General features: G+C 47.4%; 1 protein-coding gene across 2 annotated transcripts in view; it reads left to right on the top strand.

The window, feature by feature from the left end:
- SLCO2B1 (solute carrier organic anion transporter family member 2B1) overlaps positions 1 to 15,679 on the top strand; it is a 70,040-nt gene that overhangs the window by 32,274 nt on the left and 22,087 nt on the right. For both annotated transcript variants that reach the window (XM_054973131.1, XM_054973130.1), the window contains exons 6-7: positions 1,539 to 1,637; positions 7,385 to 7,515. In XM_054973131.1, coding sequence (XP_054829106.1) covers positions 1,539 to 1,637; positions 7,385 to 7,515 — 230 coding nt within the window. The remainder of the gene's footprint in view (positions 1 to 1,538; positions 1,638 to 7,384; positions 7,516 to 15,679) is intronic.

Genomic DNA, 15,679 nt, shown 5'->3' with positions numbered 1-15,679 from the left:
CCTCCTCCGGCGCCCCCTCCACCACCCCACGCCCTGAGGCCACCGCCTACCTGGCCTCCATGGGCGGCCCCGGCCCTGCTCAGTGTCAATGTATGGAGAAGGTGTTAGCAGGTAATTTATATCTACTCAGGAAAGTGGGTTTGGGCTGAGTCATTCTCTAAGAGTTTCCCAGGCTGTGGTATGCTAATGAAGTTTCCCCCCATTAGCATTCCACACCCTGGGAAACTCTTACAGGATGACTCAGCCCAAACCCACCTTCCTGAGCAGATATAACTTACCTGCCAACATTTTCTCCGCACATTGACACTGAGACATCGCTGTCTTTTGGTGCTACACCTGTGAAGGTGCCAGTCACAGCTGCTGGCAAAATGTCAGGAACTACAATTCCAAGACCACAGCCATACAGCCTGGAAAATCTACAACAACTAAAATGACCGGAAGTGTTTGTAAAATCAACATGCACGCTGGATCACATGCAGTCTCTTGCCACTTTCAGCTCATTTACATCTTTTTTTCCCCTTCTGTGTTTCCGATATTGATAAAAAAAAATCCCCGCTCCAAAAACCAGCCTCGATATCGCATCACATCGTGATGCACTTTGTGTGGCGCTTCAACTCAGGCACACCACACCTGTGTTCCTGCGCAGTGATAAGACACCACGCAAAAAGAATCTCCGTTGCTTGTGCTTCTGATCTCATTAAGGTTATTTTTTTTGCAGTGTCTTATCAATGTGCATGCGTGAAACCCGCAGAGGAAAAAAAGATGCATATGAACAGCCAGAAGCGAAAGCTGCAGCCTGCTGCCCTGTGCAGAATTTGGAAAAAAAACAAAACCAAGGAGAATGGCTGATAAATTGGTTCAGCTCCAGAAATAAGACCAGGTAATACAGAACTCTGGATACTAATGAGAAATTCAGGTGTGGGAAATTGTGGAAACACCCTGGAACTTCTCAGCACTCAGGAAGAGCATCTTTGCAAGAACAAGAATGAATTCCCTGAGCGCCCCCCCGCCCCCGACGACTGGGAAAAGTCACACAAGTACCTAAGCGCCTACAGTCTTTCTGCCTATGAGATGAATGAACATTAAGAGACTTGGCACCCAGAATGGATTTGTGCACCATTTCCCCTCCTACCTGCCGTGCAGGAGCCACCAAAGAAGAGATCTATTCCTGTGGAAGCAGGACCCTACTGGCTCATCATAACGCTTTTGTCGGGGGAGGGCTTGTGACTAAGAAAAGATATTAACGATCCAGATTATTTAGAGTCTTAAAGGTCAGAATTTCCACCTTGAACAGGGCTTTAGTAACCAAGTGACTCAGTTCATAACCACCTATACCTATCTGCTGGTCGGCATCCTTTAGATGGGAATTTTCACAGGCTAGGGATAATGTACACATCTCCAAACCACATTCACGACAGTTCAACCAAAGACCCCGGAAAAGCAGTTGTGCGAATTCCCCTAATTGCTTCAATTCCTAGGGCAACTCGTACATTACATCCCTCGGAACAGTCATTCTGGTTTTTTTTTTCTTTTCGTAGGAATCATCTTTGCAGCTACCACCCTTGGGCCAGCGATAGCCTTCATCCTGATGGCAGTTATGTTACGCATCTACGTAGACATTGACAAAGTCCCTACAGGTGAGTTACGCGACTGTTTTATTGAGATCACCAATCCCAGCAAAGCCGCGGGTGCCAGACTTCTTGCCCTGCTCCGGAGATCGCTGCTGCTGCTTCTAGCCTGGGCATGTCACCTGTCGGAAGAGCTGCCCTGGCCTCACCTGGGCTCCCAGGCTCACTCATAAGCTACCCAAAGTTGAGGCTTCACGGAAACGGATATGCAGAGAGGCAGGAAAGCAAATAGATGAGCATTCAAGAGCAGAAGCAGGGCTCAGTTAATGAATTACAAGGTTGGCACCTTCGAGGGAGACAGGTTGAGAGATAAAAAGCAAAGGTATTCATACCTTGGCATGGGCTGTGTTACCCCAATCAGTCGCTGAACCCAATCTGCCACAGTAAGGCTGTCTCCTTTTTCACAAGCAAGCAAGCAAGCGACACTGGAGTAAATCACATAATCTTTTAGTCTGTTGTTGCCACAGCTGGCAGTTCTGATGAAATAAACCAGGAAGGGGTGAGAATGGAGGAGAGAAAGTAATTTCATTAACCTGGCTGATACATGGGGAAACCAGGATAACAAAGGCATGGAAATCGGTACAATCCTGTCAATAGTAGCAACTTAAAACCAAATTCCTGATTGAAATTAGGGCGTGTTTTCCCCAGAGATAGTGTTTGAATTTTGAGATGGGGAGAGCAGAGGAGGAAATCAGCTGTCAGTGAAAGACTGGGTGGGCATCTGGAAACAAGTGCGGGAGGAGAAGAAAGCAAATCAAGCTTTACTTGACCTTGATGAGGATCCCAGTGTGTGTCCATGTTGGTGTGGAAAATGGTCTGAAGGGCCATCTGTAAAATTGGGGGGGGGGGGGCGTGCCAGCTCCTCTTACGCACCTGATTTTACCTGGGTTTCAATAGTGAAGCCTGGCCAATGGTCAAACTGGGCGCAAAACTAGCAGTTGCAATCCCTTTGAACCACGGATGTAAAATTGGGGTGCCCACTGGAGGATTTAGGGATGCACTTTTGTTGGTGCAGGTGAGTACCTGAGACCCTATTGGTGCTGGGGCGGAGGGGGGGATTAGGGTTGACTAACAGGGCTGACTTCTGAGGGCACGGTTACCTGCATATTTATGAAATGACCAGCTGGGACAGATTAGTTTGATGGTACTCAGGAGATGGGCAAATGCCCCTTTTGGGCATATAATGGCTGTGTCCAGAATTGCATTTGCAAGTGGCAAAGGTAAGAGGTTTTGATTATTTTACCTTGCAAACCTGGGTCATTATACAGGAGCCAAAAGGTGTCGAGCTCAGGAGGCTCTCAAAGGAGCCGGTGCTGACCAACAGCTTTTCCTGCCAAGGGTTCTGTTTATCACTTGGCACTTCTGATCCTTGGAATGGAAAGCAAAAAGACGTTTTTCGCTTCGCCTCTGCTAGCCAAAATGTGGAGTCTTCCTTCCTCCCTCTCTGCCTTCCTGCCATCTCTTCAGGTCAAAAGTCCCCGAGCTGAAATGCTGCCAGCATTTCTGAAAGAACGATATTTTCTGGGGTGCTCTTTCTTCCTTACTGGTCCTCATACTGGGGAACAGGCTGCAGTAACCGCTATTACTGGTCAGGCATTCTGCACCATTTGCATAGCTTTAATCTGTGCCCTCCGGGGGGGGGGGCTCCTTCTCCCTTCCTGCATCAGAGGCACCTCTCTTCCCTCATGAGGAGGCCAAGAGAGGAGGGCACCGTTCTTGACCAGCTAAGACTCTTGCTTGTTAATTCGAAAAAGTTAACCGGAAATTCCATTCCTAGAAGCAGCTTGCAGCATTTTTTTTAATACCTAGTTTTGTAAACCCTCAAAACATGCCGATCTTTAGTATGGCAGCTAATATGGCTATATAGGCTTGTGGCAACAGTATGCTGGGTGCTGTAACAGAAGTTGCCAATCTCTGCCCCAGACTGCTTGCCATCTACATAAGAAAGACAACAGAAGGGAAAAGAGGGAGTGTGTCGGGGTGGAGGAGGGCTTGTGGGAGGCAGGCAGGCAGTTTCAAGTCCAGGGGATTCTTTTCCAGCAGGCTGAAGCACCACCACCATGGTTGCTTTTGACAAGTGTGCCCTTTGCTGTCATGGCTGTCTTCTCCCGCAGTTCCCTGCCATGCCATGTGATAGCCTGAGTGGGTACCAGCTTGCATGCCGTCCTTCTTTCATTCACAAGGCCTGGTGAATTAGCGGAGTCTGGGCTGTCAACCCAGGACAGTAGGGAAGGGAAGAGAATAAGGGAAATGTTTTTGGCATACCTTGATTACAATGTGGTAGGCCCATTTGAGGCCAGATAAAATTGACTTGGTAGCTCAGAGCCAAGCTACAAGAGACGAATTGCACGAGGGTGAGCACGTGAAGGGACTCACAGTGTTAGCCGGGAAGCTGAGTTTTAAAAGAGACCGGAAGGCTTTGTCAATTTCCCCATTCACAGAGCCAGGGAGATCCTTGCTCAGAGGGGTTGTTAATTTCCTCTTTGCTTCCTGGAGGCTCTGTCAGTTTCACCTCCCCTGCTAGGAGGTGAAGAGGAAATTCACAACCCCTCTGAGCAGAGATCTCCCTGGCTCCATAGAGAGGGGAAATTGACAAAGCCTTCCAATCTCTTTTAAAACTCAGCTTCCTGGCTAACATTGCGACTCCTTTCACGTGCTCCTCCTCGTGTAATTAATCTCTTGAAGCTTAGCTCTCTGTTGGCTCTCAGAAAAACAGTAGAAAGTCCAGTAGCACCTTTAAGACTAACAAACTTTATTGAGGCATACGTTTTCGAGAACCACAGCCCTTCCCTCCCACTCTCAGTTTGGATTGTGGACTCCACCTCGTTCATGACTTTTGCAACTGATTTGCATCTACAAGGCCCTCACTCCCTGCGCCTTCTCCCCCCGTCCCCTCACCACCTATATATCTCTGGCCAGTTTCTTCATACCCTCCATGCATCTGACGAAGAGACCTGTGGTTCTCGAAAGCTTATGCCTCAATAAAGTTGGTTAGTCTTAAAGGTGCTACTGGACTTTTTCCTATTTTGAAACTACAGACGAACACAGCTAACTCCTCTGGATCAGAAAAACAGGTAACCACCACTCTGCATGTCCATTCCTTACAAAATTATTTGACTCCAGGAGAGTTTCCGCCAGAGTAGAGATTGGTTCCACCATTGGCTTGTGATGGCCTTCATAAATCTCTCATTACCCACCAAACATTAACTTCAGAGACAGCTGGTTGATTTAGATCCTGACTTGAATGTAAATGAAATAAGGGCATCAAACCAGCAATTCTAAGAGGAAGGGAATCAATGGGCAGAACCCTTTCTTCAGTGGGAGGAAATTCCTTCCTGTAACTTAGGAGGCTCTTCCATTGGAGGAAATCTCCTTAGGCTGAAGGCTTCAAAGTTTAGTGGAGTGGCAGGATACAGGCCAATAATTCTTTTTTCCACGGGGAATGGAAAGGCATTCAGCTCACACTGGGGGAAAGTTGGAGCATTTTAATTCACAAGGCTTCGACCTGGGCTGGCTTCAATTGGATTTGTGACACAACTGTGAGATGGTCAAAATGCTTATGCAGATTAGAAATTTCTTCCCTCCATTTCCTCTTCTGTGAGCAGTGATCCGATGATACTGCAGGGGAGGCTCAAAGGCAATTTCACATGTGAAAACTCTGTATTTTAAAAGCTGGGTGAAGTATGGCTCACACCTTGCTAACCATCTCACATGTCCAATCTTTCTGTTTATTAATTTACTTTACTTTTAGCCCTCCTTTCTCGCTGAGACTCCAGGTCTCCAAACCAAAAAAAAGAAAAAGAAAAGAGAAAGAAATGCAGCCATACAGCTTAAGACATCCAGGCAGTACATCTGAAATGTTTCTTTATTGAGGACATTTGCTGCTGGAATGATATGATTTTTTTTTTCACTCCTGAAGTTCAAATTCAGGCTGCAACCTTATCCATAATAACACAATGCTTGTCAGATCGCACCATCCTGCAGCCCATTTGAGAGAAAGGATCGCCAGCACACGACAGCCACAGGACCTTGTGGTTAAGGGACCTTGTCAGAAGCTGTGAAAATCACCCAGTCCTGTCACTGATCCACAGCCCCACACTGATCTCACAGCCTCTGGCCTCTCTGGCCCTCCCACACCCCACCTGCATGCTTTTTCCTTCCACTCGTTTCACTCCAGTCTGGTCCTAGCCAAACAATTTCCACAATCATGTAAAGCCAGGAGACAGACTGCCTCGTGTACATAATTTATTATCTTATGGAATGATGCAGAGGACAGAGAAAGACCCCAGCCCTGATTATTGCCTTTCCTCATCTTCTTGTTCTGAGACTCCTGTCTTAAGAATGGGCAGACTGAGAGCCAATGGCAAGAGCTTCCCTTTCTCTGCTTGCTTCTCACGTTTAAGATGCATTTCTTGTGAAATCCCTCTTGTGGGATCATGGCTCCAGAGAAATAAATCTTCCGGACAAATTCACTCTTGGCTTCAGAAAGCCTCTTGTTGGTTTATGCTTGGTAGGATCCAACATGCTGTACAATCAGTTTCTGGCAACGCTGCTATTTCCGGCCAGGGAAATTATGTTTGTTCCCATCTGTTTTTTTCACTTTCCAGGAACCACTTGGACTGGGTGGAAGCAACATCTGTGGTAGCGACCTCCCCCCCACATTCTGTTTTTTTTTTCCTAAGGCCTCATCCAGAGAGGCCTCCTGCTATGCAGGCCTCCCACCATGGCCCGGAAACTCCCCTTTCTCTGATGCTAGTAGATGCAGAGGAGTTAGCCGTGTTAGTCTGTGGTAGCAAAATCAAAAAGAGTCCAGTAGCATCTTTAAGACTAACCAATTTTATTGTAGCATAAGCTTTTGAGAACCACAGCTCTCTTCGTCAGATGCATGATACAGAGACTGCATGATACAGATCCAGTCTCTGTATCATGCATCTGACGAAGAGAACTTGATTCTCGAAAGCTTATGCTACAATAAAATTGGTTAGTCTTAAAGGTGCTACTGGACTCTTTTTGATTCTGATGCTAGTGAGGCTCATTTGGGAAGGGAAAACAGCCCCTTAAAGGGCTGAAAAGTGGGGGGGGGAATGCAAAGCTGGGCTCTGCCATTTTGAAGAGAAAGCTTGCCCCCTACCAGGCTGCATGGATGGCGTACCCCCGGCCACCCGCAGTTTCCCCTTCGAGCCAGATTAAAACTGGTGTTTTAAAATCTGGCTTCAAGGGAAAAATATAGGCACCAGATGTGTTTTGCCGAGACTGGGCACCACGTCACCCAGTTGATCCCCAATTCTGTGGGGTAAGCTTGCCAGCCTCCAGGCGGGGACTGGAGATCTCCCAATTGGTCTCCTGACTAGAGAGCTCAGTTTCCCTGGAGTAACTGGTACTTTGCAAGATGGATTCTGTGGCATTATACCCCGGTAACGACCCTCCCTTGGCTCCACTGCCAGATCTCCACGTGTTTCCAACCCGGAGCTAGGAACCCTGGGTTTTGTGATGGGGGGGGCAGGAAATCCATGTCCGGAAGCAGCCTCATTTAATTAGCGGGCCGCCTTGGATGCTTTTAGCGCAGTATTTTAGTGCAGTATTATATGATTGCTACCAATGTTTTATTATATGTATTTATATGTTGTGAATCTGCTCTGAGTCTACTCACAGAGAGAGCGGACAATAAATAAAATAAAATAAATAGTTACTTCCAGTGCCGGAGACCTCTGCAGCCCTTCCCTTCCTGAGGCACCTTTCACCTGCTTGTATTTCAGTGGAAATTTACCTCAACAAAAAAGATCCGCGCTGGGTTGGAGCCTGGTGGCTGGGGTTCATCTTCACCTCTGCTCTGGCGGCCCTGTCAGCAGTGCCTTACTTCTTCTTCCCAAGAGAACTGCCGAAAGAGGTGAGGAAGCGCCTGGGGGGTGGCTGAGGGTACAAGCCCTGACCGAGCAGTCTTTGGGCGTGTGGCCTGCCTGCCGAGCCAGCGAGCGAGCGGATTGCTTTCGGCCTTGTAAAATAATAACATCAAGCTCCTTTGAACATTCATAGCACAAGACAGGCATTGCTGCAATCCTGATAAGAGCCCTGTAAGTCTGGGGACTCCTGCAGAGTGAAATCGAGTTCCACATTTCCACATTAGGGTTGCCAGCTCCACACTGGGAAATTCCTGCAGATTTTGGGAGTAAAGCCTGGGGGCAAGGGGGGGGGAGATGGAGAGGGGGAGGACTCAGTGGAGTATAATCCCATAGAGTCCACCCATCAAAAGAGCCATTTTCTATAAGCATAGATGCAGAACAGTTAGCTGTGTTCGTCTGCAGTTGCAAAATGGTGAAGAGTCCAGTAGCACCTTTAAGACTAACCAACTTAATTGTAGCATAAGCTTTTGAGAACCACAGTTCTCTTCATCAGATGCATCTGACAAAGAGAGCTGTGGTTCTTGAAAGCTGATGCATCTGACAAAGACAGCTGTGGTTCTCGAAAGCTGAGGCATCTGACAAAGACAGCTGTGGTTCTCGAAAGCTGAGGCATCTGACAAAGAGAGCTGTGGTTCTCGAAAGCTGATGCATCTGACAAAGAGAGCTGTGTTCCTCGAAAGCTGAGGCATCTCGGGATTCGGTTTCGTTTTCTCAGCCATGCCGGACGCTCCTCTCGGCTGGTCCGGGAGGAAACGACCGGGCACCCTGACCGGGCGGCTGATCCGTAAGGATTAGCCCCCAGGACTCCCAGGGAGGGAGCCAGGGTCCGGGACGCGGCGGGAAGAACTCCCCGAAATCAATGCGGGGGGGGAATTGCCCGTTTGTCCCTATGGAGGCCGGCAGATGTGCGCGGCGCCTCGAGTGCCGCCGGGCAACGAGAAACGGCAAGTAAAAGAAACAGGCGGAAGCCTGTAAACAAGCGAATCCCTTCTGTTCTACAAGCGTTTGTGAAGGAGAGGTTGATCTGAAGAAGACTCGCTCTTCCCCTTCGTGGAGTTCCAGAATTTTGTTGGCGCCCCCCCCCCCCAAATGGCAGCAAAGAAGCAAAGTCCCGCTCTCGGTAAGTCAATCTCGGCCACCTTGCAGAAAGGGGAGTCGCTCGAAGAGTTGGTGCGCAGGGCGGTGGTGGAAGCCATAAAACCCTTTGTTGACAAGCTGAACGAAACTGATCAAAGGGTGGGCTTAATTGAAAGCGAGGTGAAAACCATTAAGGCAGCAGCGGGGGGGGCAGAAAAGTCTGCTCTGGAAAGTGCGTCACTTGTGAAGGCTACAAAAAAGGAGCTGAAGTTGGTGGAGAACCAACTGATCGGGCTACAGGTGGAACGAACGCAGACAATTTTGCGTCTCCAAAACGTGAAAGAGGAGGAAAATGAGGATCTGTGGGATTTGGTCTCGGAACTACTGGCGACACCCGCGAGGACGACTAAAGAAGAGGTTAAAAGCGCCATTTTGGAGGTCCGCCGGGCTTCTTCAAAATATGCAACAAAGCGACAGTTGCCTCGTGAGATCATTATTGACTTTTCAACTAAAAAGATTCGGGACACCATCCTATATAACTCATACAATGCGGATTTGGACTTTATGGGTTTGAAAGTCAAGATTTTGAAGGACGTTCCATTTCTAGTCCGGAAACGGCGTTTTAAATATAAAAAGTTTGCAGCTCTTCTGAGGGACCATGGAATAAAGTACAAATGGTTATTCCCGGAAGGAATATGGTTCAGATATAAAGATCAGGCCTATAAGATATTATCAGAAGATCAACTAAAGGATTTTGAGAATAAAAACCCAGAACTCTGCTGCACCAAGAACGAAGAAAAGGAGGAGCCGGAGGGGGGGGGGAGGAGGAGAGCATCGCAACAGCAGTTGCACAGAGAGAATTGCGTCCGGGACCTAGAAGGGGGAGGAAAGTTTAATCAGAATTTGAAATGTTTATTTTCTGTATGATTAACCACTCCATCATTATTCCATGGAGCTATTTTTGTATTATGACAGTATGAAGGGAAACATTGAAGTGTAGTGTTTAGTGTTTGTAGTTCATTCCCCCCCCTTTTTCTTTTTCCACCCCCCTTTGTCCTTTCCCTCTCCCCTTTCCTTGTGATAGTCTGGTGTAGTGTTTTGTAGTTATGAAAAATAAAAAAATTTATAAAAAAAAAAAAAGAAAGCTGAGGCATCTCATGAAGAGAGCTGTGGTTCTCGAAAGCTGCTGCATCTGACAAAGAGAGCTGTGGTTCTCGAAAGCTGATGCATCTGACAGAGAGAGCTGTGGTTCTCGAAAGCTGATGCATCTGACGAAGAGAGCTGTGAATCTTGAAAACTTATGCTACAATAAAGCTGGTTAGTCTTAAAGGTGCTACTGGACTCTTTACTATTTTCTACAGGAGAACTGATCTCTGCAGCCTAGAGATCACTTATAATACCAGAACATCTCCATCTGCCACCTGGAGGTTGGCAACCCTAGTCTAACTCCCACCTCTGCAGCCAGTGTGGTGAATTTTTTTTATTTTATTTCATTTATACCCCACCTTTCTCCCCAATGGCGATCCAAGGTGGCTTTCATTATCATCACAACAACCTTGTGAGGTAGGTTAGGTTGAGAGTGTGTGACTGGCCCAAGGTCACCCAGTGAGCATCCATGGCAGTGCGGGGATTTGAACCTGGTTCTCCCAGGTCCTAGTCCACCACTGTAACCATTCCACCAAGCAGCCTTCAAATGAAATTTCTGCAAATATCCCTGTTAGCCACTATTGAAACTGGGGCTCGGACTTGGTATGGGGAGCCAGGGATTCTAATCTCCCTGCTACTGCTCATGCAGGTGTCTTCGGACTACCACACAGTGTTGTTGTGGAGCTGCCACTGGAGGAGAGCATTTCTTTATTGTTTGTTTCGAAAATGGACCTGCTGTCTTTCCAGAAAAATGCTCTCTGAACAGCTGCGTACCAATGTGGTAGTAAAGGATGCTGTTGTTTGTGACTTGTAATGGCCTACGGCTGTATACAGTAAACCTTCTACTTCTAGTAAAGGATGCATCCGTATGGGAAGCGACGTCCCCACCATAGTAAGCAGCATAGTAAGCAGGGGGGGGCACTCTTTGTTGCCCCCACTTCCCCCTCCCCTCTCTTGTTCCAAGCCCACTTCCAACTTCCCAGCTGAATCAAAGTTACACTGTGGCTCAGCCGGGAACAGTGGGGGGGGGGAAGCCCCCAAAGAGTTAAAATGGTGGGGTGCAGAGCTTGACTCTCCACCTATATGTATCCTCCTTTGAATCAGTTCAAAGTGGGGTTTCCTTTGATCTGACTTAAAGGAGAAATCCCCCAAAGCCACAAAGTCGTGCTTGAAATGAGCGCAAGGACTTTAGAAGCCTGCATGAAATGCAGGGAGAGAAATGCACAGGCTGTTTGTGTGCATGCTGCTGATTCTAGACTTGTAGGGTCATGTGTGGATGAGCATGCAAGAAGCATGAATGATGATGGCGCCAGACTGGATACCAAGCAGCTGGGCGTTCTGCCACCAGGTATGCCCAAATCCCCCCTATGTCAGGCAGGCTCCCCCCCCCCCCAACTTGTACATGGCATTGTACTCTGAGCCATGACCCCTCCCCAACCAGACGAGGAAGAAATTATTTCCATTTGGAGCGATTTGGAGAAAGTTTGTACCTCGTTAAATGAGGCCCTGGTTTATCAGTGAGAAAGTCAGCACAGGACACTCAGAGCCAAGCTACAAGTGACGCCTGACACAGGTTGGACACTTGTCTGCTTCCCTCAAATTTTGATGGGAAATGTAGGCGTCCTGGTCTTGCAGCTGTAATGGAGAGCCAAGCTGTAAAACCAGGACACCTACATTTCCCATCAAAACTGGAGGGAAGCTGACAAGTGTCCAACCTGTGTCGGGTGTCACTTGTAGCTTGGCTCTGAGTTGGGAGGAAGGGTGATGGATCACAGAATATGGTGTGGACAGAGTCATATATTCCCATGCCATATTTTGCTGCCCAGAAGGGGGGAAAAACCCTGCGAGTATACTGAGAGGCTCACGCTGTGGACAGCAACGAAAAGCCGCCTTCCATTTCCCAGATCGTGTTCTGCTCGTTTATGGGCAATTCCCCCGGGAGACCAGGTCAAACGAAACATGTGCTCGTTTGTCCCGAGGAGGAGGTACTTTTTCGTTCTTTATCGAGCTCTGCAGAGAGATTTGCTGACACACACACTGCTGCAAGGAGCACCAAGGGGCAACGCTGGAAGCAAATTGCTCCTTCTCCAGTAAGGCCAACAGGCAGGGCTCGGGCCGTGCCTGATTGCTGGCGATCCCTTGGCGCGCTTTATTGGAAGGGCCGTCACGACGCCGGTGTGCTGGCCGCTTCCCAGGCTAGCAATGGCTTTCTTCCTGCCCACGCTCCTTCTGCTGGTTCATTCAGAACCTTTGCCAACTGGAGCCCACAGCCAGCCCAGCATGGTGCAGGCGGCGCGGAAACTGGCATTAGGGCAGATTTCCTGTCCAGAGAGAGGCCGTTTCTTTTTAAGGAAGAGACGCTTCCCAAAGAGATGTAGAGTAAAGAAGTTGGTGTGTGTGTGTGTGTGCATGTGCGTGTGTGCGTGTGCGTGTGCGTGCGTGCTTAACCGTTTCTGGTGGAGGAGAGTGCCTTCAAGTCATAGCTGACGGAGGGCAACCCCTGCTAGGTTTGCAGGGCAAGAGACTAACAGAGAGGATTTGCCATCGGTTGTGGTCTTCTTTGGAGGTCTCCCATCCAATTACTAACCACAGCTGTCCCTACTTAGCTTCCAAGACCTGAAGAGATGGGGCTTGCCTGGGCTATCTAATTCGGGGCTAAACCCTCCTGCACCCACCAGTTTTTTCCCTGTAGCTTCTTCCTTCCCAGCTCTTTCGCCCTCAGAGGGCTCCTGTCATAATTATTCTCGCAAACATGAGCTTGGCACACAGAAAGGAGATCTATCAGCAACCCAGTGGAGGGAGAAGGATTCTCATCTCAAAATCTCATCTCCCTGAGGCTCGAAGTTGATTACATAGTGTAAATTAGTCACCGGGAGGGGACATCCAATAAGCAAAATAATAGGATTAGGACCACGGAAGTCTCTGCTTTTTTCTGCAAGAAGCAGTTGTTTGGCTTGAAATACACAGGATTGCATGTCATGTGTGATCATCTATGAGCCAAGCTAGAAGTGATCGAGTGGAGTGCAAGTGAACAGGGAGGAATACACGTGAGTCTGTTCACTTGCCGTTCAAGTGTAGTTCGTCGCTTCTAGCTTGGCCCATAGAGCAACGTGGACCAGCTTTAAAGCCAGACTGCTTGAATGTCACGGGAAAGGCAAAACGGGCATTAACCAACTCCTCTCTTCCTAAGGCTATTTAAAAGGAGCTTTTCTCCCTCCAGGTGGAAGTGCCGACTTTGCTGTGTCTGTTTGATTTTATGCCACGTTCTTTGCACGGAGCCAAATTGATTCGCCCCAAGGGAGTCTAGGGGGAAACGATCCACGATAATGAATTCTGGAAGTACTCTGGAAATGCTTGGTTAACCCCAAAGTCAGAGAGGCAGAGAGAGAGAGAGAGAGAGAGAGACAACTAAAGGTTGTCTTGATGGTTTGCTGCTGCCAGGAATATTCCCTCTCTCTCTCTCTCTCTCTCTCTCTCTCTCTCTCTCACACACACACACACACACACACACACACACACACAGAGAGAGAGAGAGAGAGAGACCACTGCAAAGCCTGTATCAGGCATATTGGGAAAACAAAGTTTCTTTGAAATAATCCTGACTCCTCAAACCCTGCATATAAAGTCCTAAAAAAATGGGGGCCAGGCTTTCTTTAAAGAGTGCTTCTCCCAACATGAACCTTCCCTTAACACCCCCGGAGAAGTCCAGTTCTATGTTCCTCTGCCCAGGGCTCATTTCGAGCGGGAACGCACAGGAACGCAGTTCCGGCAGTTCTCCAAAGAGGTCACATGTGCGTGCAAGAGAATCTTTAGCGTCAAGCGCTCCACTGACTAATGGGAAAGACCTCAAGTTTGTGTCTACTTTTTTTTTAAAATGTGGAAGCCAGGTCTAAAACAACCTCTGCTGACATTGACTGATTAAGAGAATTTAAGCTTTTTAAAAACATTTTTTATTTTTTTTTAAACATTTAAAACATTTTTAAAACATTTTTTAAAAAACATTCAGTGTGGGGTATTTGACCCCTTATAGGTGGGTTAAATGTACGGCAAGTGTTGTGGAAATGAGCCTGCAGGCTTGTTATACAGATTTTGGCTTTGTCCCAGGCTTTCTCACAAGACACAATTAGAGTCTCTTTACACGAGACGTCTGACATGTGAAGAACACATTTGGGGAGATACAACATTAGCCAGGAAGAGTAGTTTAAAAAGACAGAGCTGGCGGCAGGACAAAGGCTTTGCTATACACTGAAGCTGTGTGAAGTTTCCCAGAAGGGAAACTTAAGCCTGTTAAAACCTCTCCAGGTCCAAGCCCGGCTCTGGAAGGCAGCTCCAGCCCATTTCCATTCCTTACTGTCCTCCCACACCATTTTAGACTGGAGAGGTGAAATTGGCAGAGCCTTCCAGGAGGCGAAGATGAAATTAACAAACCCTCTGAGGAGTGATCTCTGCCTGCTCTGCCTTTTTAAACTACGCATCCCGGCCACCATTGCATCTTCCTTCACTTGACCAACATGCGCCAAGGTGTCTTGTGTAGAGAGACTCTTAGAAATATAGCAGAGTGTGCTCTCGCTTTCCTTCCCGATGGGATCTTGCATAAAAGATGTGCTTCAGGTGGTTAGCCATGTTGGTCTGCCCTAGAAGAGCAAGACTCATGTACGGTGGCACCTTAAAGACCAAAAAGATTTCCATTATGCTGTATAAGCTTTCGAGAGTCAAGCTTTTGATGAAGGGAGCTCGATTCTTAAAAGCTTATCCCGTGGTAATCTTGTTGGTCTTTAAGCTGCCACTGAACTTGACTCTTGCTGCAAGTTGTGGTAAGTAGTGGTGAGTTTATGTACTGCTAAGTGTATATTGCCTGCTTCAGAAAAAAAATAGAGCCCCCCCCTGTTGATAGAGTGGCTTAGAAGAGTTTGGCCAACTGCTCTTATGTCTAAGTTAACATAGCTTTAAAAGGCCAGTGAAAAATTAATCACATGACAAGCTTTGTAGAAAAAGAGATTTTATTTGTTGATGATTGAAATGCAAGATTTCAGGATAATATTCAGCTTTTGAAAAACTTATTATGAGGAATGTTATGTATGGAGGGGAAAAACCCCTTTTATTTATAAAGGCCATAAGAAGTATTTTGTAGAATACAGGATATTTACCATGCTATATTTCTCATTTTGAGTTTGCTTTAAAAAAATTAGTTATGCATGTTGCTCAATCCCCCAGGAAGGTCTTCTTTGCAAGTGGGTTTGCCAACACCCAGGTGAGGCCTGGAGATCTTCCGGAATTACAACTGATCCCCAGGCTACAGAGATCCATCTTGCCTCTCGCCCTCCAAATCTGCTATCTGTCCTGGCGCACCACGCCTTTATGCAAAAATGCTTTTACTTTAAATAGGAGCCAGAACATGAAACAAAGCCCCAGCCCACCCAAATTATTGATTTTAAACCATTTGTGTGCCACCTTTCTACCCGAATAGGGCCTCCAAGGCAGTGAATGTTAAAATACTTTTTTAAAAAAAATTAAGTATAAAAACAATTCAGTAAACACACACACACACACACACACACACACACATACATGAATGCACAAGATGAAGAACAGAGAGGAGGGGCAACAACAGTGATTGGGGTATGCCAAACAAAATGAAAAAGTCTTGGCGGAAGACAGCAGTAGAGGGGGACAGACAAATCTCCATGGGAGGGAATTCAAAGGTTTGGGTGCCATGCCTAAGAAGGCCCTTTTTTGGGTTGCCAGCTACCTGGTGGGGCACCCGAAGCAAGGCCTCCAAAGATGACTGTAGTGAATGGGCAGGTTCATGTGGGAGAAGATGGTGCTTAAGGTATGCTGACCCCCCAGCTTTAAATGTCAATATCAGTACCTTGAATTGTGCCAAGAAACAAATTGGGAGGCAGTGCAAATGGAACAAGTGATTTAACC

The sequence above is a fragment of the Eublepharis macularius genome, chromosome 3 (genome assembly GCF_028583425.1).
Source record: "Eublepharis macularius isolate TG4126 chromosome 3, MPM_Emac_v1.0, whole genome shotgun sequence".
NCBI classification, from domain to species: domain Eukaryota; kingdom Metazoa; phylum Chordata; class Lepidosauria; order Squamata; family Eublepharidae; genus Eublepharis; species Eublepharis macularius.
This window is presented reverse-complemented; position numbering and strand designations above follow the sequence as displayed.